This window comes from Pan troglodytes, chromosome 18 (genome assembly GCF_028858775.2).
Source record: "Pan troglodytes isolate AG18354 chromosome 18, NHGRI_mPanTro3-v2.0_pri, whole genome shotgun sequence".
Taxonomy (NCBI): Eukaryota; Metazoa; Chordata; class Mammalia; order Primates; family Hominidae; genus Pan; species Pan troglodytes.
Window position 1 is genome coordinate 48,519,527 of NC_072416.2, and position 26,980 is coordinate 48,546,506.

The window sequence follows — 26,980 nt, forward strand, 5'->3', positions numbered from 1 at the left end:
TAGCGCTGCCGAAGCTTGCACCTGAGCAGCTAAGGTCTCCGCTCCCGACCTCAGTTTCCCCACCTGTAAATTGGAGCCGCCGAGTCCCGCCCTGCCCGTTTAGAGGGAACGTGGAGCGGAGGGAAGTGACAGTACAGTTAGCGATGGCCGGGCTGTTCTGTCCCAATACGCCTCCTGGACAAGCCGCCCCGCCGGGTCGCCAGCCCCGGTGCTCGGCCCCCGGCCCCAGACCGCGGCAGGGAGCGCGGACTGTGTCCCGTCCCTCCCGTCAGCGCCCCGCCCTCGTCCCCGCCCATGCCCCGCCTCCGGCCCCGCCCCCGCCGCAACCAGCCTTGCCTTTGATGCGCCGCACCGGCCAATGGGCGCGCGGGGAGGCGCGGGCCGCGGCGGCGGGCGGGGGGCTCGGCGCTCCCGGGCGTCAGTCGGGCCGCGGCGACGGCGGCAGGAGCGCGTCCCGGCGCCGCCTCGGGCTCCGTTCGGCTCGGGGGCTGCTCCGGGAGGAGGAGAGCCAGGGGAGGCGCCAGGCCCGCGGCCGGGCGCATGGCTTAGGGACGCTCCCGGCCGCCGCAGCCCCAGCATGGGGAAACTTCACTCCAAGCCGGGTCAGTGCCCCCGCCCGCGCGCTCGCCCCGGGCCCCGCCGCCGTCGCCGCCGCGGTCGCTAACTCTCTCCCTTCCTTTCTTTCCTTCTCCCGCCGCCGCCGCTGCCGCCGCCGCCGCCGCCGCCGCCTCGCGATGTGCCTGCAGCCGCCGTGTGCAAGCGCAGGGAGAGCCCGGAAGGTAGGGGCGCGCGGGGCGCAGACCTCGGGGATGGACGCGGGGGACACCGCGGCCGCGGCAGAACGGCCCAGCCCGCCAGGTCTTATGACCAGGGCCACCCCCAAGCCCCAGTTCCGGCCACCGGCCCCCCAAGCCCGCTCACTGAGCAGCCTTCGCGCCCCCTCCTCTGTCCCTCCTACCCGCTCCCCGCGGTCCTGCGCTCCCACCGCTGACCCTCAACCCCTCCCCCTCCCGCGTCCCTGCCCTCGGCTCTCACGGCACCCTCTCTTCAGACCCCCAAGCGCCTCCCCGCAAGACCCTGCCCCTCTTCCTGCCCCCCGGCGCCTTCTCCCGATATCCTGGCTCCTGCACCTACTGCGGCCCCTCTCCTGACCCCCAGCCCTCTCCTCCGCAGTCCTGGCTGCCAGCGCTCCCTGGTCTGATCCCTAAACCCGTCCTCCTGGGGTACTGCTCACCCCTCTTGCCCCCTTCTGGCTCCTCGCTCCTAGGGCTTCGCTGAACCCCCCTTTACTTACCCGCGTCCCTCTCTCGGCTCCTGCCCCAGCCCGCGAACCCCCTCCTGGCCCCCGTGCCGTGGCCCTTCGCCTCCCACCGCGCCTCCTTCCCTCCGCGGGGGTAACTTTTGGCACCTGGAGCCAGACTCAGGGGCTTCATGTCGTCCCCGTCCCAGGTGACAGCTTCGCCGTGAGCGCTGCCTGGGCTCGGAAGGGCATCGAGGAGTGGATCGGGAGACAGCGCTGCCCGGGCGGTGTCTCGGGACCTCGACAGCTGCGGTTGGCGGGCACCATAGGCCGAAGCACCCGGGTATGATTCCCCACCCCTGCCCCACCTCCTGGCCTCTTTTCAGCCTCAGAGATGGGTCCCCAAACCCATGCACCCCAACTTTGAGCACTTTCCTGCACGGCTTCTGGGTCTGAAAATCTCTTCTCAGCTGCCCCCTGCCCCACCAACGCGACCCTCTGCCCGCATGCCTTGGAGAACCTCGAAGTGCCCAGCTGGAGGCAGAGGGCTGCCTGGGGGAAAGGTCCTAGGTGGGGAGGTGGTGAAGGTCCAGTTGATGGGGAATCGTGTCTGTACCGGCGGGATTTGGGGGCCTGCTCTGACTTCTACCTTGTTTCTGCCACCAGCATTCAAAGGTGGAGGTGGAGTAGGGGCTAGAGAGAAGGGGGTATTAGGGGTGTCTGGGTGGAAGGCAGAGCTGTGCTGGCCCCAGTATCTGAATATGTTCTGATTGTCTGTGGCATTCATCAGTACCACCTGTACAGGAACCCCAGTAGAGCAGGCGGCCCTCTGGGTAGCAGATCTAGGGGGACTGAGACCTGGAAGACCCCTTACTTGGCATATGAGATAGAGGGGCTCATTCCACTGTAGCCTGGGCAGAGCTCTGAGCCTTCACCCCGTGTGTCTCCGAGGCTGGAGTTCCTGGAGGAGCACTAAGTGTGATGGGAATGAGTGAGTCCAGCTCCAGCTCCTGGCCTGGGACTTGGCGTTCACAGATGTCCTGTGAGCTCCGGAACTCTGCACGGGGCTTTCAGGCAGTCTGCGTGGAACTCGCGCAAGCCTAGGATCAAAGGATGAATCAACTTTTTGATGTGACATTTAATTTTTTTTTTTTTTTTTTTTTTAACTTAGAGGGGGAATAGACTGAGTCTCAGGTCTGGTTAGTTCTTTGGTCTTATCCATGGGCTGGGGAGAGGCCAGTGGAGACTTCAGATGTGTTTGTATTTGGGTGGTGGTACCTGGCAGCTCGCTTGCAGTGCTGGTGTCAGGAGGTGGACCTGTGGATAAAGTCAGTTCCTGTGTGTGGATGAAATAACCTCTGGGCCTAGGAGAAGCTCCCCTGTCCTCCTCCACCGCCACTGCTTAGCTGGGGGCTTCTCTGTCTTCTGTTGGCCGGGTCAGACTTGGAGCTGCTGTCCCCTAGTAAAGGTCAAATCTTGGTGGGTGGGGGGCACTGCAGTTGGGGCCCTTTAAAAACAGAACTACAAACCTCCCCTTCTTCCCCTGCCCTTTCTAGTTTTTGATCTACTTATTTATTTAAAGGCCAACGAAAATGGTCTAATTTAGCCGTATGAACAAATGCATTTACAGCTCCAGACAGAGGCCAACTGAGTGGATTTCCATTAATCAAGTTTTGGGTTTTTTCAGCCGGTTTATTTTTACAAAGTATTCCTGCAGAATGACATTTATTTGCAGTCCCTCCTTTTTCTTTTTCTTTTTTTTCTAAACTGCCAGGCAGCTTGCTCCATGCTAGAGGGAAAACTTGAAATACAGCGAGGGCTTACTTCAATTGACTTTTATCTTCAAAGCCATAACAAATGTTACCCGCATGTTTTTGGTGGGTCTCCTTGGCATCCAGTCTGGGAGGATGGGAGGGAGGAGGAAAGAGGGAGAGGAAAACAAAAGTCTGTCGTTTTTAATTAAATAGTAGTGTTCCCAGCGAGAGGAATGCAGGCCAGTAAAAGTTGCCATTGGGGGAAGTGAGGGAGGGTGGGGAGGGGGCCCCAGCTTAAGTCTGTGGCTTTGGTGAAGTCACGGAATTCTGTTGCCTAGTTTCTTCCCCGAGCTGAGGACAGCATGGGATGGTGCCTGTCCCCCTCCCTCCCTCACCGCCTCTCTCAGAGAAACGCTGAGAGGTCATTAATGTTTGTTCAAAGTACATTTGAAGATGTGAGGCTCAGAGCCGTTGGCGTGACATGTGTCAGGTGGTTGGAGGGTGGGCCCCAGCCATCAAAGTTGTTATGCAGGGGGCCGGCCTCTGTCTCCTTGGGAGTTGTTCTTGCTGCTGGGGACCCAGACGCCTGGGTTTTCACCAACCTTGGCCCCAGATGGCCCAGCCAGTGTGTCTGCAGAGGTAGGGATAAGGAGTCAGAACTTCAGGGGGAGCCCAGGGTGTGGAACAGCACTCCAGGCATCCTCCAGGTGATTTCAGGTGGAATCTGGGGGAGCATTTTAAATCTTAATAGTTATCTTTTTTTTTTTACCAGAAAAAAAAAAAATAACTAGGACATCAAACCCATGATTTTGCAGATTTTATTGCTTAGGATGAAGCTAAGTTAAAAAAGAGTCTAACGTGAAGTCCATTCAGAGAAAAATATTAAGTACAAGTGGTCAAAATTGTGAATGTGGGAACGGAATGCCCCAAGTTTGGGAAGCACTAAGATATTGAACAGGACAGCAATGGGCAACCCTCAGGCTAGTTCATTTCCCTGATTCCCTCTGGTGCCGAAGGGGTAGCTGGTAGGTTCTTCCATGATATCATCAGGATGTAGGAGGGCGTGGGCTCCAAAGTCTGCTGGTTTCCAAGGGCTGGCAGAGGTCCTCCCACCAACCCCAGGCCTGTTTTGGGGCTAGTCTCTGCTTCTAGTCCTTTACGTGGCCTGTCAACTAAGTGGCTGGAGACACAGTGGCTCATCCAACTAGTATTATTGTTATTGCAATGATAACTAGTATTTATTAAGTGCCTATATGTGTCAAGCACTTTGCTTACATTATCTTAATCCTCCCCATAACCTTGTAGTGTTGACAGCCCGCTGGTGTGGACTGTGTGTTTCTCCCTTTCTGGAGCACTTTCTAGGAGAAGCCATTTGTAGAGAAGCCCTGTGCCAGGGCATCCGCCTGGAGGGTGCTACATACAAAACTCCCAGAGAGGGGGTGCTTCGAGATGAGCCAGTCATGGGGCAGGCAGAAGCAGGAGTGGCCCCTGTTTGCCCTCTTCCTTCCTGATGAGGTCTGAGGGGCTTGGGAAATGTCCCAGATGAGTCCAAGTTGCCTGCAGGGTCCTGAGATGTGAAAGGGTGACCATGCTGGCATTAAACTAAGCCTGCCCTCTTAAATACAGAAATAAATGAGGTCAGGCTCTGTCCTAGTGATTTGTCACCTGTGCAAACCATTTTGCCCTTGTATACCTTAATTAGCTCATCTGCAAAATGGGTGTAATAATATTTTCATCCCTGGCGGGTTATGATGGGATTATAACTGTTGAACCTGGGAAGGAAGGGAACCTACTGGGAGATTCACTGAAGACATTTGTAGGGTTGGAGATGGGGGCCTACAAACAGGGAGTGATAGGGCTGGGATAAGAATGCTAGAGGCTCTCTGCCTCCCCCACTGTCATGGCAGGCTCACTTGGAGGGACGCAGGCCAAGGGCTGGGCTTTTGCCCTTTCCATGGGGACATGAGCAAGTCCAAGGGAATATGGACTCATAGGAGAAAAGGAATGAGAAATGGGAGGCGCACGAGTACTGTGGAAGAGGAGCAATAAACTGATCAGCACACGCGGCAAAGAACACCATGTTAAACAATTAGAAAGCAAAATAAGCATCATAAACTCAGAGAGAAACGGAGGATGCTGGAAACATGAAGCAGCAACAGGCAGTTAGAGAAGAAAACCAATTGGAAACACTGGGTGTGGAAAATAGAATGGACAAGTGAAAAAGCTTAATAGATTGATTAAATAGTGCAATGGACTCAGGTATCAGGTGGGAAACACTTGGTGAAGACCTGTGTGCCTCTGTATATGCTCACAGGCTGATTGTGAATATGTACAACCAGATTTAAAATAATCTCCCCACGGCCCCGGTTGGCCCTTTTGTTCCTTTACAGCAGAGCTGCCTGAAGAAATAGGCTGAGAGCCGTGGTGCAGGCAAGCCCGCCTCTGGATCAAAGGCGGCTGCCAGGCAGTTTGGTAATTTGACTGGAGGTACCTAGTGCATTTTGATATTTGGAGAAGATGAGGAGGGTGCAGGCTCACTTGGAGCCCATGGGGACGTGTGGGGTTGGGTGATGAGATTGGAGGCTGGCCCAGCTGTTGCCCGAGTGCCGGATTCCAAGGGAATTACCCTTGAATGATACCAGTTGGCACAATTAAAAGGCCCCATGTCTTTGCCATATGGAAAGTGTTAGGCTTCTTTACGTGATTTCAAAGCTATGTGCTGGGAGGTGGGCTTGACATTTGAGGTAGAGCATAAATTAAATATTTGGTGTTTCAGGATTAAAAGATGATTTGCTTTAAGGCTGGAGAAGGACTCAGGGTGGAGGTGTTTGGGCCTTGTTCACTGGCATTTTCGAGTTCTCCAGGGAGGGTCCCCTCTGCTCAGGGGCACCAGGGCCAGCTGCCTGGCCCAGCCTGGGCACTGTCTTTCCTCCTGGGGGATGGGAGGCAGAGGCTGGGAGAGCTTGGGCTGGGCAGAGTGCTGGGGAGTGGGGGGACCTTCTGGTTTTCCATAGGTCCCTCAGGATGGATGGGTGGCGGCCATGGGTGTCATCTTCTTAGCGCTTTAATGGGTCTTTGTGATGTGGTCTCCAGTAGAGGCTTCGAGGAGTGTCTTGTCCTCACTTTGAGACTTTTCTTCTTGGGGAAGGAGGCTGGATGCCCCTGAGCCGGACTGTGCATGCCTTCTGTTCTCTAGAGCCCAAGAGCACCCTCTTCATTCACATTTTTGTAGGAAACCTGGGGGAAATCAAATCCAGGAGGCACCTGCTGTGGGTCCTGCAAGGTTCTAGAACTCAGGGGATGTTTCCTCTGCTCGCCCAGTGGGGATGTTGGAAGGTGGGGATGGATGGATCGATGGACAGTGTTGTTGTTTGTACCAGGAAGCTCAGGTACACTCTGGGATCAAACTGTCCCCGTGAGGGCATGAAACATCAAGGCTGAACTGTCAGCAGCAAAAAAAGAAGAAAGAAATGAAGATAGATTAGGTCACCCTCCCTGCCTCCTTTTTCCCCAGCTCCTCTTCCCTGGTCAGCTTCTTTCCTTTAATTCCTGCTTCCAAATTCCATCTTTTCCCAGGTCCTTCTGTCTGGAGTGGAAGGGTGGAACCAGGCTTTTTCTTTTAGGCACTCAGCTTAATGAATTAGTATAAATTATTATCAATAATTCTTTGTTTATTATTATTATTTTTTAGACACATAGTTTCACTCTGCCACCCAGGCTGGGGTGCAGTGGCGTCATAGCTCACTGTGGCCTCACAGTGATCCTCCTGCCTCAGCCTCCTGAGTAGCTGGGACTATAGGTGCACGCCACTGTGTCCGGCTAATTTATTTTTATTTTTTGTAGAGATCGGGTCTTGCTTTGTTGCCCAGGCTGGATTGAACTCCTGGCCTCAAACCATCCTCCCACATCAGCCTCCCAAAGTGCTAGGATTACACATGTGAGCCACCACACTTGGCCTCGTTATTAATTATGAATTAATAAGTCCCTAACTGGGCCAGGCTCTGGGGATACAGTGGAGAATAAGAGAGATGTGGTTCCTGCCCTCCTGTGGCATCCAGTCTGATGAAGGGGACAAAGCAGCAGTGAGTACCCAGGCCCACTCCTAGGACCACACAGAGGCACTCTGGGAGGGAGGGGGCAGGATGGGCCGCTGAGGCTGAGGAAAGAGGAGGAAGGAGTTGGAGGTGGGGGGAAGAGCTGACCGAGGCCCCAGGCTCAAGCTGCCCTGGTAGGATGGGGTGGGGGATTTCTGGGAGGCTTCTGTGTGGAATCAAGCGGGTAATCAAGAAGGGAATGTGGCCTCCAAATGGCTCTGCAGCCTGTGGGAACTGGAAGTGGTTCCTGGCACTGTCTGTGGAAAGCCTCGTGCGTTGGTGGCTCTTGGCACATCTGAGTTACCTGTCTGTCCCTCTGGACAGGTATGTTGGGTGGAGCAGGGCGGGCAGTCAGCGTGCTGCCCCTGTGTCATGGACAGGTCCTTGGGGGCGCAACCTGGCCTATTGGGGTTGGTGGCCCTGCTGTTGTGTTGGGGGAGGAGGTCAGCTGCAGGGCTGGAAGCTTAGCTGTCAGGGCTGCGGGGGACCTGTGGGGTGGGGTTGCTGCTCAAGAAGGAGGCTCTTCAGGGACCAGGGAACAAGAGGGAGTGACCAGCAAACCCCAGAGAGAGCTAATCATGCCCCAGAACTGCAGCGCGCCTGTGCCTATGGAAAGAGGGTCCCCCATGTGGGCTGAGCAGGGCTGTCCGAGACAGGATGTGCAGCCCCCCGGTACTGGTGAGCTGGGGGGTCCTGCAGCCCCATGGCTGTGAATCACAAGATGCTTGGATTTAGACACTTTTGGACTTTTCACATCACTTGTTGGATTCCAAACCAGGCACTTCTGGCTGCCTCCCTGCCTTCCCTCTCTCTTGCCCACTCACACGTGTTCTTTTTGCCGCTCTTGTCTCTCACAGACGTTCTTTCTCTTCCTCTCCCTCCCCACGTCCCTTCCCCCCCAACCCTCTCCCTGAGGAAGGAAAAAATTCAGTCTCTCACAAACAAAATATCTGCCATTCCATCGGAGGGAGAACTGAGGCAGGAGCCCAGAATATCCTGGAAGGAACGCAAGCGAGAGTTGAAGGCCTCAGTTGTTTAATCTGGAAGGAGGACTTTGATGTCACCCTGCTCCGTTTATCCTGGGAAGCTTCCCGCTGCTTCATGGCTTCGACTCTCCGCGTGAAAGATGGCTGAGCTCCTCCAGGGGCTGGAGGCAAGCCTGAGCAGCTCCAAAGGGCAGCCTGGTGATGCTGCGCTCCTGCCAAGCCCAGGTGGGGTGGAGAACCTTTTCTAAACAAGCACTTCCAGAGACATAAGTAATTCTTTGATAGCTTCCTGGGAAGGCAGAAGGGAGCTGTTTAGCCTTGTGGGCACCAGTCGTGGGGCTCTGGGAGGAAAGCCTCAGGTCTCCGCACTGAAGTCATCCCCAGCCTCAGAGCAGTGGCGGCTTGGCCCGCCGGGGTGGGTCCTGGATGTGTTTGTTTAGAGGGCTCTGAGGCATGGGTCTGGGCTTTGCTTTCCTTACTTGTTAAGTCACATGGGCTGTGGCGTGTGCGTGTGGCCGACGCCTTTCAGAGGACACCAGGGTACTGAGAGGGCTTCACATTGGTGTGGCCTCAGCCAAAGGCTCCCTGCCTGGGCTTCAGATTCTCCAGCTGAGAAGTAGAATAAAATCATGATAATTTAGCACTATCTATTGAGTGCATTCATTCATGCATCTGCAGTAGGGTTTTTTTTTTTTTTTTTTTTAATTTGGAGACAGGGACTCACTGTGTTGCCCAGGCTGGCCTTAAACTCCTGGCCTCAAATGATCCTCCTGCCTTGGCCTCCCAAAGTGCTGGGATTGCAGGCATGAACCACTGTGCCCAGCCTTATATATATATTTTAACTTTTATTTTAGGTTCAAGGTACATGTACAGGTTTGTTATACAGGTAAATTGTGTGTCATGGGAGTTTCGTGTGCAGGTTATTTCATCCCCCAGGTAATAAGCACAGTACCCAACAGGTAGTTTTAGATCTTCAGCCTCCTCCCACCCTGCACCCTCCAGTAGGCCCTCATGTCTCTTGGAGCGGGCATTGAGTACCTGCTTTAGGCCAGGGACACCTGTGCTTGGTACCTAGAGTGAAGGCCTTGATTTCATGGAACTTACCATCTTGTAGGAAAACAGAAATATTTTCATAAACAAGTTGTGCAATTTAAGTTGTGATATGTGCCTCCAAAAAGTACTGGATGTTTTGAGAACATGTACCAGGGATCAGAACTCATCTGGGGTGTTATTCATTCCACAAATATTTGACTGCTTTATCTATCCCACGTGCTGTGCTTAGGGTGTTGTGGAAATTGTGAGGACTAGGACATAGTTCTTGCCTCTGTGAGAGTGGAACTAAGCTCTCCCCATGGCCTTTCATCGATTTTTCTTCTCTTATTGCATTGGTTAGAATCTCATTGCATTGGTTAGAATCTCATACTCTGTTTAATAACTACCAAGTATGATACTTTTTGTTTAAGAAAGCTTCCTTCAACTCCTGGCTTTCTGAGCTTTGTAAAATCAGGAATAATTATTGAATTTTGTCACATGCTGTTGGGATGCAGATGGAATGGATCATTCTTTGCTAATGTGGTGTGTGATTTGTATGCTTGATTTACATTGCTGGATTTCTTAGTGCAGCCTTCTTGGCCCTCCGAAATTCTTTGTCATGATAGATTATTCTTTTAAATGTGACCGCATTTGATAGGCTAATATTTTACTTTGGATCTTTGCATGAGGTACTCAGTGCAAGTTAACTGTTAAAGTTATAAAACCGTAAGGGAAGCACAGGGCTGTGGAGGTTGGGGAGGGTTTTTTTGAAGGAAGTGGGCATGTGAGTAGGGATTTGAAGAATGGTAAGACTGAGATCAGGGGTTAGAAACTTAAGGACCTACAGGGGCCAGAGAGGTCATATGAATGAATGCCACAGGCTCAGTGGGAGACATCTGAGAGGGGTGGGAACCGGGGTGCCCCCCCGGGGAACACACACCCTGCCTCAAGGGGGCAGTGCCACTCAACCCCAGCCAATCACTGCCATGTGGGAATATGGCCCTGGTGTTGCCACATGGGCTGATCATTAAGAAAATCCAGCTGTCTGAATTTTTATGTGAAACTTTTCCAATTTAAAAAATTATTGTTAACCAATTAAAATTTTTCGAAAACACCTTCTTTGGGTGACTCAGACGACTGGATTTGGCCTGTAGTACACTGGCTTGTGTTTGCTGATTTAGACCTTTAAGATTCTGATGGTGGTGGTGGTAGAGAAGCAGTATGTTAGCTTCTCTACATAAAAGGACACACGAGTGAGTATCATATGCACTAAACATTGTGCCTAATACTTTCCATGCATTCTCTTGTAGAATCCTCACAACTGCCTTAGGTATTATTCCGCTATCGCATAGATGAGGAGGCAGGCCCAGCAAATTAGAGTCACTAGCCCAGCCAGGGAGAGCTGGATGCAGGTTGCATCCAAGGCAGAGAGTGCAGGCCAAGCAAAGGCTCATTGCCAGGAAGCTGTGCACAGTGTATTTCAGTCTGGTGGGAGAGCAATGTGGGAGGCACAGGAAGGGTAAGTAAAGATGTGGGCTGGGATGGGAGGCCGAGGTTGGTGGATCACCTGAGGTCAGGAGTTTGAGACCAGCCTGGCCAACATGACAAAACCCCGTCTCTGCTAAAAATACAAAAAAAAAAAAAAAAAAGAAAAGAAAGAAAAAAAAAAAATAGCCGGGCATGGTGGCAGGCGCCTGTAATCCCAGCTACTTGGGAGGCTGAAGCAGGAGAATTCCTTGAACCCGGGAGATGGAGGTTGCAGTGAGCCAAGATCGTGCCATTGCACTCCAGCCTGGGTGACAAGAGTGAAACTCTGTCTCAAACAAACAAACAAACAAACAAACAACAAAACAAAGATGTGGGCTGGGAGACTTTATGCTGAAGACCAGCATGTGCCCATAGAAGGGGCCAGAGGTGTGCTTAGAACTTGCAGAATCAGACTTCCTGGGTCTGAGTCCCAGCTGCACTTCTCCCCAGCTCGGTGGCCTTGGGCCAAGTGATGGCTCATCTCTGATTCTCAGTTTTCACATCTGTGGAATGGGTAGAGTAATGGTTCCTACCTCATTGGGTTGTTTTAAGGGTAGAAATGGGTTCATTTCAGCAAGTTAAAGAATAAAGGAGATGTCACCCCTTCTTTCGCAGCTTGCCAGTGTTGTTTGCTAGTGATCACCTGGATGTGTGCTCAGTGTGGTACCAGTGTGCTAAGTGCAGTGAAGGAAAAGGATGGGGAAGGAGAATAATGGAGGATTCTACTTCAGATTAGGGAGTGATGCGTAAGTCGTTAAGACCCAAAGAATAAATAGGAAATAGCTAGGTGGGGAAAGGTTTATTAAAAGTATTCCAGGCAGAAGGCACGGGATGTGCAAAGGGCAAGAGGCATGCAGGGTTGGTGCACAGAGAAAGTCTTCAGCCTCCTTCTCGGTGTCTGACTTGGAACCACATTCCAGTCTCTGAGGTGTTAGAGCAGAACTATGTGGTGCAGCAGCAGGGAGTGGGCAGTGCCTGCTGGGCTGGGTGGTACCACTGTATGTTGCATCCCGTCATGAGGCCTTGTCTCCTTGCCGCAAGTCTTCCATGAAGTGTTACTGGTGTCTGTGGACTCCAGCTCTCTGGTCAGGTTGGAAGAGGTAGGGAGGAGAACCTCTCAGTCACAAGAAATAGTGTCACCCTGGAGCGGATTGGCTGGCCTGCTGGGCTGCCCAAGCCTTCTGGCCTTGAGCATAGAGCTGGGGCCCTGGGGAGGGGAGAGGCAGAGCATAAAAGGACCCTGTTAGCAGGATGGGGCTGTCTTCCCTCAGGCCACAGCCTCCCTAATGGGCTCAGGCCGGAGGATGTTTTTCTAACTTCAGAAGGCTGCGTGGGCTGGTGGGCCCCTCACTCAGAGGCCTCGGCTTGCGGTGGCTCCACTGAGTGGGTTTGGGGGTGCTGGTGTGTGGTGCCATGCCCATTCCATGCCTGGTTTCCAGAGGGAGCCTTGTTCCAGGACAGTTTTTGACCCTGACTTTGTTGTTTTACCCTTCTTTCCCCCTTCAAAGGCAAAAAGATGATTGAAGAGAACTACTATAATCCAGGAACAAAGTTGCCTTTTCAGCGGGCACTGGGGACTTTCTCTGCTTGCTCCCTGCCCTGGAAAGTCCAAAGGCACCCACTGCCTCAGCTGGTCCTGGGCACGTGCCTGCTTTCTCAGTGGCTGCAGGCTCAGTGTGCCCGCGAGCTGCCCACTGTGTGCATAGCCCCGTGCTGAGTCTGGGAGCTGCAGCCCGAGGAGGAGGTGGTAACAGCGTAGCTGCTGCTTGCTGCATGTCTGCTGTGTGCCAGGCTCTGGGCCAAGCACTGTTCATAGTGCTGGATTCTCAGAGCACTGTTATGAGGCCGCTGTTATTATTATGCCCATCTTACCCATAGGGAAACTGAGGCTTTAAAGAAGTCAACCATATTGCCCAAGGTCACTTAACTTGGAAGTGGAATCTTGCTTCAGCAAGATTCAAATTCAGATCACTCAGTGTGATTTTAGAGCCATCTTAAATCAGTTTAGGTGAGTTTTTTTTTTTTTTCAACTGTATGTCTCAGCCCCATTCATGGTTCATGACATCAATTTAGTGACCAAAATGAAATAGAGTAAAAATATGAGAAAACATTATATATAGTAAGAGTAAATATTGTTTTGTGTAATTTTTTGTTCTAGTTAAAAAAAAATGTATACACACACTTTACACACACCTATACCCAAACCCATACATATATATCTCCATCTATCTATCTATCTATCTATCTATCTATCTATCTATCTATCTATCTATCTACAGCAGAGGCATATTGTAAAATATAATTCTTACTATAGGTCATAATCAGAGTATTAGAAAAACGCTGGTGTGGGTCACTGGTGCAGGCCCTGAGCCTGAATGCCTGGTTTTGAGCCCTGGCTCTACTTCTCACTAGCAGTGTGACCTAGGGCAACTTTCCTGACCTCTCTGTGCTTTCCGAGCTGTTTGGTTTGTTGACTTTTGGGCCTGGGTCAGTGCTCCCAGGGATGCTGTGGGTGCTTGCTGCTAGCTCACTCCCTTTGCTTAGGGAATGAAGAGGATGAGCAGTCCCATGGGGGGGGGCGCCCCATGGCTTCTCCCCTGAGAAGCCAACAGCAGCAGCTTCATCCCAGGAGAAACACAGACATGGCTGAGTCGTCAGGGGTTGGACACAATGCTGCGCTGGGAACCCTGAGCCTGGGGGTGCCTCCAGCTTAGCTATGAGGTATCTATTATGACCTCTCCAGCCTTCTGCTTCCTCCTCTCAAAAATGCATTAAAGGAAAGGAGAAGGCTTTGTTTCTACTGCTGTAAAAAAAAAAAAAAAAAAAAAAAAAGGTCCAAAAATTAGTGACTTGATCACTTTGTGACTTGCTTAAGAGTATGCACTTTGGACCGAGCCTGGGAGGGTCAACTTGTCTGTGGCTCCATGTAGCACAGTTAGGGTGGCTCTAACAGCAAGGGTCTGACTGCAGCAGCTCCAAATGAGTGACATGTCTGGGGCTTCAGTTCTCTTCTAGTTGGCCTCACCTCATGAGTAGCTTGGGCTTCCTCACAGTATGGCAGTCTCAGGGTAATCAGATTTACATGGTGGCTGTCTTTCCCAAGAGTATAGAAGCAAAAACGGCCAGGACTTTTTAAGGTTTAGGCCTGGAATTAGCAACAACACATTCTCTTCATTAAAGCAAGTCACAGGTCCAGCCTAGATTTAGGGGAAGGAACTACACAGGGGCATAAATACTGGGAAGTGGGATTCACTGGGGGCCATCCACACAGTCTACCGGAGAGTAGGTGGTCTCTTGCAGAGAGAGTGGAGTTATAGAAAAGGACTGAGACGTGTCCCTTGGGTTTAGGATCCTGGCGGTCACAGTTGGGTCTGGCAGGAACTGTCTTGGTGAAGTGACAGCAGAGGTGAGACTTGGGTGGCTCACGAAGGGACTAAGAAATATGTGCAGGGGAGCAGAAGCACATACTTACAAGAACATTCATGGCTGCATTTGGAAGAATGAAAAGTTTTTGACAACTCAAACATCCATCACTAGGGTACAAGGTAACAGTGGTGTGGACTTCTCATTGAGCTCTCTGCAACTGGTCAAAGCCCAGCGAGTAAGGGCCTCTCTTGCTGACAGGAAAGAGACCCTGAAACACTGCTGAATGAGCAAAGCAACTGCAAAACATTCATAGGCCATGGTCCTGTTTCTTACAGTGTGAAAAAGTCTATTCAGGCCTGTGTCACTGTGTATCTGCAGGTGCATAGAGAAAGATCTGGAAGGGTACACTGTCAAGGACTATTTCCCTGAGGAATGGAGAATTTTGCTTTTCATTTTGTACATTTTTAGGTTGTTTGATTTTAAAAAAATGAGCATGTGCTACTTTTTGTATTTTTCAAAAAGGTGATGTATTTTAAAAGTGAATGACAGATGAGGAAACAGCATTTGTAGGCAACTGTATGGAGAAGCTTTATCAGAAGGAGTGGAGAGAGAAGACAGCAGCCAGAGGGTGTGGAGTTGGGGAGGACTCGATGCGGCCAAGGACCACTTACATCTGAATCTCTTGGGTGCTGTTCAAAATGTAGAGTCCTTGGGGTTTCCTGAGCCTGAGTCAGAACCTTTCTGTACTGGGCAACAGCTGGGCCGACTGGACCCTGAAGGAAAGGAGACAGGAGGGTGCAGGAGTTGGAGAGGGATGAGGGGGGAGGAGGGCACTCCCCATGTGTAGTGTAGCGGGACCTAATGAGCGACCCTACAGAGAAGCCAGTGCAGGCCCTCACTCATGACAAGCTCTCACTCCATGGTTCTCTCTCCTCTTCCCACATCCCCATAACTGTGGCTGCTTAAACTTGCAAGCGGATTTAGAGCTACCCTGGCAGTCACTGACACCTGCCTCTCTTGAAAGGGCTGCTAGGTCCCCCCGCCCTGTAGAATGGGTAGAAGGGGCTGTGGAAGCGACCTCTAGACTGTGCTGACCAGTAGAACTTTCTGATGATGGAAATGTTCTGTGTCTGCATTGTCCCCTCTGGGAACCTGTGGCTTAGAATGTGACCACTGGGACTCAGAGACTGCCTAAATTTTAAGATATATTTTATTTGAATGAATTTAAATGTGAACTTAAATAGCCCCATGAGGCTAGTGGCTACCTCATTGGACAGCACAGCCCTGGACGCATGGAGAAGATCCTGTGTGTCAGGCTAAACTCCATCCTCAGTGGGCACAGCCCTGGACCCATGGAGAAGACCCTGTGTGTCAGGCTAAACTCCATCCTCAATGGGCACAGCCCTAGATGCATGGAGAAGACCCTGTGTGTCAGGCTAAACTCCATCCTCAGTGGGCACAGCCCTGGACCCATGGAGAAGACCCTGTGTGTCAGGCTAAACTCCATCCTCAGTGGGCGCAGCCCTGGACCCATGGAGAAGACCTTGTGTGTCAGGCTAAACTCCATCCTCAATGGGCACAGCCCTGGACCCATGGAGAAGACCCTGTGTGTCAGGCTAAACTCCATCCTCAGTGGGCACAGCCCTGGATGCATGGAGAAGACCCTGTGTGTCAGGCTAAACTCCATCCTCAGTGGGCACAGCCCTGGATGCATGGAGAAGACCCTGTGTGTCAGGCTAAACTCCATCCTCAGTGGGCACAGCCCTGGATGCATGGAGAAGACCCTGTGTGTCAGGCTAAACTTCATCCTCAATGGGCACAGCCCTGGATGCATGGAGAAGACCCTGTGTGTCAGGCTAAACTCCATCCTCAGTGGGCACAGCCCTGGATGCATGGAGAAGACCCTGTGTGTCAGGCTAAACTTCATCCTCAATGGGCACAGCCCTGGATGCATGGAGAAGACCCTGTGTGTCAGGCTAAACTTCATCCTCAATGGGCACAGCCCTGGATGCATGGAGAAGACCCTGTGTGTCAGGCTAAACTCCATCCTCAATGGGCACAGCCCTGGATGCATGGAGAAGACCCTGTGTGTCAGGCTAAACTTCATCCTCAATGGGCACAGCCCTGGATGCGTGGAGAAGACCCTGTGTGTCAGGCTAAACTCCATCCTCAGTGGGCAGGGAGGCGTCAAAGGAGTGCAAAGGAGTGATTCACAGCAGGTGGTCATGGAAAGAAAGCTCTCCCCCACAGGAAGTACTGGTTAGCCGTCTTTGGGGCCTGTCCAGAGCCCCTTCCTTGTAACATAGCTTTGTTCAGGCTTGGTTAGCCCTGGCTGGCCGCAGCCATGGCCATGGTGGGGAATGATCATGGTCTTCCTTCTAGATGGTTGGATCAGAGCACCTTCTTGTGATGTCACAAATCGGGGCCTTTCTAGCCTTCTTAACCTTGGAGGTTCTGCTCAGCAGCTGCTACTGGCGTCTCGTCCTCTTGGCTCTGGGTCTGGGGCACTGGAAGGTAAACTCCCTGCTGAGTTGGAGGCAGCAGCATTGAGTGGGTGGCTGTTTTCCAGCCAGGATTTACCCAGGGCTTTATGGCTTGCAAAGCCTTCCTCACAGGGCTTTGTCAGGCATTTAATATTCACAGAAACGTGGCCAGGATCAAAATTATTATTATGGGGAAACTGAGGCCAGACTGTAAAGTCCACAGGTCAGGTTCTTTGTGGCTCACTCTTGTATCCCTGGGCCTTTTGCACTGATTGGCACATGGCAGATCCTCAAGAACATTTTCCAGGTGGATGAGGTTCAGAGGGGCCGTGCAGCTTGGCCAGAGGGCACACAGCCAGAGAGGCAGGGATTCTGTTCTGTTCTGTCCAAGTCCCCACCTCTTTTATGGAGCCAGGCTGTTCTGTGCCTTTGAAGAGAGCCTCTGCCCTTCAGAAAGGGTCCTCACCTTTTTCCTTTCTGTAAATTAAGTCGTACGTATGGTTAAAAAAAAAAAAAAGAAAAGAAAATCCAAAATAGTACTGAAGGTATGCAGTACACAGGAAGCCTCCTCCCACCTCCACCTCCCAGCTTCCCCCTTTGGAGGTATCTGCTGTAGTGGGCTCCTCAAGATACTTCTAGCCATGCTCTGTTTGTGCATGCTTATCCCTGCACAGACAGCAGAAGCTGTCTTGGCCAACAAGACCAGGAAGCATTGGTATTTGTAGGTTAATTGAAAAATTCATTTAAGGTGGAGAACCATAAAAAAGTGATATAGAGGCTGGGTGTGGTGGCTCATGCCTGTAATCCCAGCACTTTGGGAGGCCAAGGTGGGCGGATCACAAGGTCAGGAGATCGAGACTATCCTGGCTAACACGGTGAAACCCCGTGTTTCCTTTACTAAAAATACAAAAAATTAACCAGGTGTGGGCCTGTAGTCCCAGCTACTCAGGAGGCCGAGGCAGGAGAATGGTGTGAACCCGGGAGGCAGAGCTTGCAGTGAGCTGAGATTGCACCACTGCACTCCAGTCTGGGCAACAGAGTGAGACTCCGTCTCAAAAGAAAAAAAAAAAAGGTGATATAGAAGCCAGGTGCAGTGGCTCATGCTTGTAATCACAGCACTTTGGGAGGCCAGAGTGGGAGGATTGCTTGAGCCCAGGAGTTTGAGACCAGCCTGGGCAATGTAGCAGGACCCCATCTCTTAAAATAACAACAGTAACAACAAAAAACTAGCCAGGTTTGTGATGTGTGCCTGCAGTCCCAGCTACTTAGGAGGCTGAGGCAGGAGGATGGTTTGGGGCCAGGAGTTCGAGGCTGCAGTGAGCCATGTTTGCACCACTGCACTTCAGCCTGAGCGACAGAGCGAGACCATGTCTCTCAACAACTACAATGAAAAGTGACACAGACCTTAACTTAAGATTTTCTTTTAACTTAAGATTCACGTATACATCTGTCTCCGCACCTTGCTTTCTTAATACATAACTTTTTAAACTTATCTTGGAAATCATTTCATATCAGAATGTATAATCTTATTGTTCTTCATGGCTATCAAGCCTTCTGTTATAAGGATAGACCATCATTGCATTGATTCCTTACTACTGGGCATTTAGATCATTTGTGGGCTTCTGCCTGTGGTCGACTTTAGAGCAACAGTGTGCATTTCTGCTTCCACCCCTTGCCCTGTGCCCCCGACGCACACTGCACATCCTGATATGATCACCAGGTGTGGCTCTGCTATTTTTCTGGCAAAGCTGGAGTTTTTCCTTCTGGCTGGTGTCTACAAAATCGAGGAGGAAAGCAGCTTCAGGGGGAGCTTGTGGTTAAGTAGGTGTGAACTTTCTCTGTGGATCCGTTGGGACCTTTTGGATTTCAAGCCCATGTCAACTGTTTCATACAGTCAAGTTCTTGGCTTGTGTAACCAGGGAGTGGACTTCAGTTACAGCTGGATCCACCAGCCCAAACTATGTCCCAGGACAGCAATCTGTGTCTTCACCTCTGCTTTCTTTTAGATTGGCTTCATCCTTAGGCACACCCTTCCCAGGTAATGGCAACTTGGCTCCCAGCAGTCCAGCCTTCCAGCTTCAGTTGTTAGAGAAGAAAGTTCCAGCAAAAACCCAGGCGGAGCTCCCATTGTTTTGACTTGGGTCACATCCCGGAACCCATCCCTGTGCCTCTGACAGTCCTGGGTCACATGCCTGTCCTGGAGTGGAGGCTGGGATCACCCCCGTCCCCGCATCCCTTGAACCTCCCTAATGAGAAACTGACTTGAGAGGAGAAGGCTGTAGAAAGCACACTGTATGGGTGGAGCCAACAGCTGTGGACGGCCTGGTCCCTGGAATCAGAATCACTGAACAAGGCTCTGGTCAGCAGCTGGCAAGGCTGGGTAAGGACAGGGCAGCTAGGTAGCTGACCATTGACCCACCCATTGCCATTGGATCTTGGAAGAGCCTAGGTGGTTTGCCACCTCCTCCATGCAGCCCACCTGGGTTACAGCCTTCCTTTCAAGCTTCTGACCTCTCTATGATGATCATAGGTTGATGATTTTTAACCCTCAAAGAGTGAGTAACAAGACACTTTTGGGAATCCACCAAATCTCTTGTGTCTCTCTCCTTAGATAAATGCTCTTACATCCGTCATTCCAATTTCAGGGCACCCATGGCCCCAGGTTAGGAACTCCTGTTTTAGTTTTTATGGCCCCCCCTTTTTTTTTTTTTAAGACTTAATTGCATTACTTCACTCCTTTTTCCCTATGTGATCTCCCAATTTGAGGGGTGCATAGAGCTTAGGACCAGGCTTCAGACTTGGGTTTATACTGAACTGTGTTGACGCTAGGCCTTAGTTTTCTTACCTATAAAAAGAGGAACAGAATGCCCACGGTTTGGAGTTGTTTCAAAGATTAAATGATGAAGTAATGCATATGGCCATTGAAGTGTCAGCATGCAGTGAGCACCCAGCAGATGTACTCAGTAGCCCTTTAAGGCCTCTGGATCTGCTGCTGTGTTCTGGAAGATTCCCAGTAAACCGGTCTCCATTTCTTTGGGGCCGAAAATAGCACCTGGAAGGGGCGTGATTGCCGTTTGTCAGAAGAAGATGTTGAGAGGGGACATCACATTTGATTGCTCAGGAGTTCCCCTGAGATGATTGCTCCCCATTTATGGATGGGAAAACCCAGCCCTAGGGAGGTTTCAGGGGCTTCTCTAGGTGTCTTGGAGTTAGTTTGGTTTAGCTGTGAGTGCCTTTTACACTCTGATCTCGGGACACCCCTCACTTATTTTATAAGCTGTACCTCCTCCTTGGCCAAGGACAGGCCACAGGTGACAGCTCCCTTGTGTGTTATGGCCCTTTGGCAGAGTCCCCGATCTCAACTGAGTCCTTTCTGGCCCCAGATCCCAGCCATGGCTCCGCTACCTGCCTGGCTGGACACCAGGTCTGGGGTGGTGGGTATTGTTCTGGTAGAAATGCGAACTGGTGCTTTGCTTTGAGTATATTAAGACACAAAGTCCCTGTGGTTAACAGCAAATTAATCACAGTGTTAAGGAGGGCCTGTCTCGGGTAGACATGACTTCATGAGCTTGTCATAAAACTGGCCTCTGCCATATTTCACTCCCCAAGATTTTTGACTTTCAGAAAAGGAACCGCAGATAGAGTTACCAAGTTTTACAGAAATATTTTTACTGGGCAGAAGATTGCTTTATGGCGAGAGCCAGTTATTTCAGGAGACAAGCAAAGAGCCCTTTATTCTCACGTTCTGTGGGAGGAAAATATGATGCCAGAAAGCCCGCTTCTTGGATGGGCCCTTTGAGAGGGTGGGCTGCATTTTTTTGGAGTTGGGAGTGGGTGACATGAATTGGCTTGTGAAGGCCTGGGGGGCCCCTGAGCACCCGCCTACCTTTTCTTAACCATCTCTGGGGATTTGGGGCTTATTTTGCAAGCACATGGAAGCCTAAGGGTGTTGAACAGGGAAGAGAGGTGGTTAGCACTGGGCTTGAAACCAGGACCGCATATCAGAGAGGGGAAGAAACTGAGAGTGGTAGGCCAGCCTATGGGGGGCCCCAGCTGGAGACACAGGAAGTCCAGGTTAGAGCTGGTGCTGCCATTTCCCAGCCATGTGATTCTGTCATTTCTTGTTGTAAACTGGGGATAACAGCAGGACCTGCCTCATGGGCTTTCAGGAGGATTAAGTGAGAGCATCTGTGTCAAGCGCTTCCTCATTTATTCAGTCCATAATGTCTATGGTGATCGTTGGCAGCGAGAGAGGGGGGGTCTTCCTTCATCCACATTCCTGAATCTACTCATCCCACAGCTTCCTTTGCTTGTGCCTTTGAGTGCAGTGGGCCGGCGCACTGGGAGGTTTGAAATCCGGGCCTCCTTAGCAGGTGGGAGATTTATGGGCCTCATTCTTTGAGCTCCAGTCAGCACCTCTGTACATGGAAGGGACTGTTCTCTCTTGGAAATTAGGGGGAAACAGATTGGCTTGAAATTCTGCCCCCCCCAGAGGATGGGACTGACCTTTGTGTATTAGGACTGGGTGCTTCTCTCCCCCAACGTGGAAGAAGGATGCATGCTAGAAGTTTTGTCTGTGTCTGGAGCAGCCGTGTGCCTGATAAGGAGATGGCTCCCTTGCTCCCGTCTTGCTTCTGACCATAATCCCTTTAAGTTGGGCAGTTGGAGAAGGTTGATTTATCTCCTTCTCTTCCCCACCTTCCCTTCATTATTTAGAATGTGAGGGAGAGTTTATCTGGTTCTCTGGGAGATCTACCGTCTCAGCTTTGGAACAGCATCCAGGTTTACAGAATGGAGTCTGGTGCCCAGCGCCTTCTGATAAATATTTTGGGAAGTCAGATTCCGCTGACATTATGGTCTATGGGTTGGGCAGTGGATGCTTTCCCATGTCTGGGTGATTGAACTTGGACTATCTTCATACCATGCCCTGTGCACCAGCCTCATGCTACAGCGTTTTAGCGCCCAGAATTCTGGCCCCTTTTCCTGCTTCCAAGGTTCTGCTTGTGCAGTTTCGCCCATGAGAAATGCACTTATTGCTTCTGTGTTCCCTGCAAATACATACACCCCTGCTTTATCCTTGGCTCTCTGCTTCCTTCTTCCCTTTCATGCTGCCTCCAAGTTCACTCACACCCTCCCTGAAGCCCTCTCTGAAGCTGCCCTCCTTGTTCTTAAAAGCTTCCACATGGCTTTGCTAACATCTTTGTTCTGCCCTGGGTTGGCCAAGTCAAATAAGTAGACCCTGGGCAAGATCCATGGTCTGTCAAGCCTCAATTTCCTTACCAATAAAATGGGATGGTAATAATAGAACCCATATCCCAGGATGAGTATGAAGATTAAGAGAATGGGTGAGAAGCCCCAGAGCCTGGTGTGCAGTAGGGTTGGTAATTATTTCACTCCTCTCCTCCCACTTAGATTGTAGGCTGCTTGAGGGTAGAGGCCAGTTCTTACTCCTTGTTGTATCTTGTGAGCTTTTTAGCATGGTGTCTTGTCTGTAGGAGGTCCAAGAACTTATTAAGTGGAACCCTCTGTTTAGGAGTGATGGGGTTCCTTGGATGGAGGAAGTCCCGCATAGGTGGATTTTCAGGAGTTTTGGGGAAGATGCAGAACATTGCTTTAGCAGAGTGGTTGGAGCCGGGCGGGCACTGCCTACCATGGCAGCCTCTGTCGTGATGCAGCCACTGAGCGTTTGAAATAGGGCGGGTCTGGATTGGGAGTGCTCAGGGGATTTCAAAATCTTAACGTAGAAAAGGAAAAGGATGTCAACTTTTTTTATTAATTAAAAAAAATCACATGTAACGATAGTATTTTGAAATGTCGGTATTTTGGATATATTGGCTTAAATAACATTGTTAAAATTAATGTCACCTGTTTCTTTGTTTTTTAATGTGGCTACTAGAACATTTAAAATTACATGTGTGGCTTGTATTCTGTTCCTGTCACACAGCACTGGCCTTGACTCCATGGGGATGATGTTGACCCCATGGAGGCAGAAATTGGTTCTTGGGGGGCAAAGGAGTCTTAGTCTTTTTAAGTATAAAACACAGATAGACATCCAGTATATAAACAGATCCACAGAATACCTGTGATATTAAAATGTTATAGTCTACACAGGCTCTGTATGAAGAGGGAAGATAATGGGAACTGAGATACACTGTACTGGCCCCAGAGATAGCCAGGCCCGATTCAGATGCTGGCCCTGCTACTTACTAGCTGTGTGACCTTTGGGCGAGTGCCTTAACCTCTCTGTGCCTCTGTTTCTTCATCTGTAAAATGGCAGTGAAAATGGTGCTTAGCCCTTGAAGCTGTCGTGTAGATCAGATGAGAATGCCTGTGAAACACTTAGCTCCGTAGCTAGCCACAGAAAGCAGGTGATACGTAGGACAGTTATTATTCACGTGCTATGTGACAAGCTTGGCCAGCCTTTGGAGGCAGAACGGGGTAGGACTTCCACTCCCAGGATCTATGGAGTGACCATGTCTATTAGCCTTGGTTTTTCCATCTGGGAAATGTGTTGCCGGGAGTGCGGTAGCATCTGTGCAGCACCTTGTGCTGAGGGTGGAATGTGGCTGGCAGGTATTGGAGTGATGTAGCCCCCACCCCAGCCATAGCAGCCCTGTGCCAGGCACAGGGAGGCTTCTGCACTGAGGGCTGGCTGGTGGTATCCTTCACTGGGCTCATGGCGGACCCTCCTGGGTGTGCAACTGTCCCGCTGTCAGGGCCAGGCTGTGCTGGACATCTCCTCCCTGGGGCTGCCTTTGAAGGGAGAGCTGAGAGGAAAGTGGAGGGGAAGGAGGGGCTGCCCATGGCCTGCTCAACACAGACAGTTGGATTAAAGGTCCCTTTCAAGGCCTTGGAAATTGTCAGTGACATGGGCTCTGGCCTAGGGGGCTGCAGGTGGCAGCCCTCCTATAACAAACCCAAATTCTGTCTTTGGAGATCACTGTTTGAGAGACACAGAGGCCAGGGCTCTGCCTCCTGTGGGGAGATGTGATCCGGAGAGGGGAAGGTCAGCAATGCAGCCAGGATGAGGACGAGCAGCTGGCCACACAGCCTGGTGGAACCAGGGTTTGTGCACATGGAGGCTTTGGGGGTTGGTAGGGACCTTGGGAGTTTCAAGTGCTCCGAAGACCTGGGTGCCCTCCACTCACTGCCGCTCACACACCCAAACAGCCTGTCGGAAGCAGCCTTCCCCACCAACTCTTGAGACCCATCTGCGCTCCCAGCCTCCCAGTCCCAGTGAAGGGCTCTCCATTCATCTGTTGCTCAGGCATCCTGGGGGGTCATTCCTAACTCCTCCCCTTCCTTCCCTGCAGAGCTGCCAGATGGACACCTTTCGTCAATCTATGACTCTGTGAATCTCAGATTTGCCCACTGCTCACCATGGTCCCCATCCTCTTCTAAGCCATCATCCTGTTGCTCCTGGAGGACTCCAACAGCCTCTGAATTTCTTCTCCCTGCTTCAGCCGGGCTGACTTTGCAGAACCCAATGAGATCCACTCCCTCTCCTACTTGAATCTCTACTGCGGCTTCCCACAGTCCTTAGAGGAACATCTAAATTCCTTCCCATGGTCCATAAGGCTGAGCACAACCTGCCCCTTTCCTGCTTCTCATCCCCGGCCGCCCTTCCCCTCTCCGTCCCAGCCGCCCTGCTCCCTTCTGGAACACACGCATCACATGCCCAACTCGGGGCCTTTGCACGCTCTATTCCTGCAGCTGGAGATGCTTCCCAGTACTCTCCCTTGTTCTCCCCAGCTCACCCTCCAGGATGGAGCTCTCACATGTGCCTTGGAGCAGCTTTCACTGTGGTTCCTTCTCCTAACATCCTGTTCCTTCTGCCTCCTTGGAATGCTCACCACCATTGGTCATTTGTGACTTATTCATGTGGCAGTTGAGTTACTGCTCACCTCCCACAGGAACAGCAAGGAGTTGTGGATATTGTTATTCACCTGTGGTGGCAGGGGGCAGGGTATTGTCACCCCTCTGGTGGCAGGGGGCAGGATATTGCCATTAACTCCTGGGGCTCCACAGCCTTGCACAGGGCCTGACACATATAGGCATCTGTTAATCCTTGGAGAATGAAAGTGCTTTGCTGTGTGCTTTGGACAAGTTCTTTCAATCTCTGAGCTTCAGCTATCCTGTCTGTAAACTAGAGGGTAGGGGTAGTTGCTTCCATCTTGGATTTTTTTGGGGAATGAACCCCATGTGTTACGTGGGCCTGGCTCGATGGCTGGGGATAGTGGAGTTGTCTGCTCCGCCCTGTCTTTTGTGCTCTAACTCAGGGGAGGTGGCAGATTGGTGAGAAGGGGTTCAGGGGATCTGCTGTGGGACTCTGGGAATCAGAGAAATCCTCTCTGCACCAGTTTGCCCATCTCTAAAAATGAGTGCTCACCACCCCTATGGTTCGTCTTCTTACCCAGCTTGGGTGCAGCATGGTGTCCGGGCTTGAGCTTGTCCCTGAGTCCGACAGAGACAGATCCAAAGCCAGTTTCTTTCAAGCCCAGGAGATGTGGAGGTTAGAAAGAGTGCTGACCAAAGTCAGTCTCTGGAGCCAACAGGATCATGAGGTCGGAAGGGGTGCTGACCTGCCCGGTGCAGAAGAGGGTGGGAGAGTGGGCTCTGGAATCAGATGAGTTTGAGTTCTGGGCCTGCTGCCTGGCAGTTGTGCAAATGTAGGCAACTTTCCTAATGTTTCTGAGGCCTCAGTCTCCCCATCTGTAAAGCGAAACTAGTAGTTGAATCTTCCTCCTGGAGTTGGTGTGTGAATCAGTGAACCTGTGTGGCCTGGAGGTGCTCAGTAAGGCTGCTCTTATGACTAATTATCATTCCCTCCAAGAAGAAAGTCCTTTCTGGAAGTCTTTTCCCCGCCATGGGAAGGTCTTTGTTATTTCTTTCTTTGCTGGAACCCGTACCTCTACCTTCAGCACCACACAATCTCAATCCCTGTGGTGCCCCCCTGCACCCTGTCTGGTCTCCAGGTGGCTGAATGACTCCAGCTGGAGGGTTGCTATGGAGACCTCCTGATGCTGAAGTTGCCCTGTGGGCAGGTGGACATTCCCTGTTCCTTCTCCCCCCATCAGGTTAAAGCGAGGCCCTTTGGAGCTTCTGGGCTCTTCTTCATCCCCTTGACCTGCCCTGCAGTGTGAAGCCGGGTGCTGCGGGGAAAGAGCCAGCAAGTGCTTTCTGGGGTCAGATCAGAGTTCTGCTGGTCTCTGCCCCTCAGGACCTCCCCTTCTGGGTTCTGCATCTTGGCTCAGAGCTGGGAGAGGGTCCCACCCTGACAGCCCTTTAGAATCTGAGACCCTTTGCAGATGTACTGCTTCCTGAGGGCTAGGAGGAGGGTCGCACCCTCTCTGAGCTTAACCACTTGGATCTTCTGAATTTATCTGGCAGCTGCTCCTAAAAGTGTCTCTGTGTATTAGAATAGCTTGGGGAAAATTGAATAACCTGGGTTCAGCTCCTGGTGATTCTGATTCAGTTAGGTGTCTGAGAACTCTCACGGAAACGGGTTGGGCTGGCCTCAGCCACAGGGGCTGAGAGGGGAGCAGGGGCGGGGGTGAGGGTGCTGAGCTGGCACAAACAACAGCTGTTGACTATATATGTCTGGGGTGCAGCCCAGCAGTCTCTTTTTAACACACATGTATATGACATATATGTATGTATATATAATGCATGTGTGTCTATATATACATAGAAATTTTAAAATTTTATGTCTTTTCAGTACTTTTTGAAATAGACAGTCTCACTCCTGTTTTACAGATGGTAAAACTGAGGCTCCAAGTGGCAGAATGCCTTCTTCCTAGTCACATGGGTATTGGGTGATAGAACTTGATGCTGGATCCAAATGCAGGACTGCCTATGTTCATTCTACCTCACCACTACCTCTTTTGGGACTCAATTTTCTCTCCTGTCAAATGGGTATACCTCCCTTGTCTTGCCCAACCTCCTAGATACACAGGCCTTGGACAGTGGGGGCTAGGGATTGGAAATGTGGGTGTGAGTCAGAACTGGGGGCTGAGGTGTCCTGGGAGGGCCTGTTTAGTTTGGTTGACATTTCAAAGGATGCTGGGCCTCACTGGTGTCCTGGCTGAGTCGACACAGCCGTCTTCCCCCAGGGACTAAATTTAGGATTCCTTGGGACTTGGCTGGGCCTCATCTTGTTTTTGGAAACTCTCCATTTTGCTCCTTCTGCTGCTGGTGGCCGAGGCTCAGGCGCGGCCGAATGGCAGTGCAGCGTGGTCTCGCCTTGGATTGATCTTGTTGGAGTTCATTAGCAGCTGGCCTCGCAGGCCTGGCCTCCAGCGGGCAGGAGGAGCTGTGCCTGGGGCGTGCCAGGAGCCAGGGGGTCCCCTCCCCACCTCCTTGCCTCGTTGTCGTCCCAGGCAGAGGCCCTCTGAGGGAGGCGCTTGGGTTTTCTTTGGCACTTGGTGAGCAAATGGCTCCCTCTCCCTTTTCTTCTGAGCCCTGTAAAAATAAAAAGTTAAAAGACCCTAAAGTTTGA

General features: G+C 51.4%; 1 protein-coding gene across 1 annotated transcript in view; it reads left to right on the plus strand.

Moving 5' to 3' along the window:
* Positions 1–389: 389 nt before the first annotated feature.
* Positions 390–26,980, plus strand: part of NKD1 (NKD inhibitor of WNT signaling pathway 1) — a 100,616-nt gene continuing 74,025 nt past the window's right edge. Inside the window, exons 1-3 of the mRNA XM_016929817.4 lie at positions 390–602; positions 747–779; positions 1,450–1,583. Coding sequence (XP_016785306.1) covers positions 578–602; positions 747–779; positions 1,450–1,583 — 192 coding nt within the window. The 5' untranslated portion in view covers positions 390–577. The remainder of the gene's footprint in view (positions 603–746; positions 780–1,449; positions 1,584–26,980) is intronic.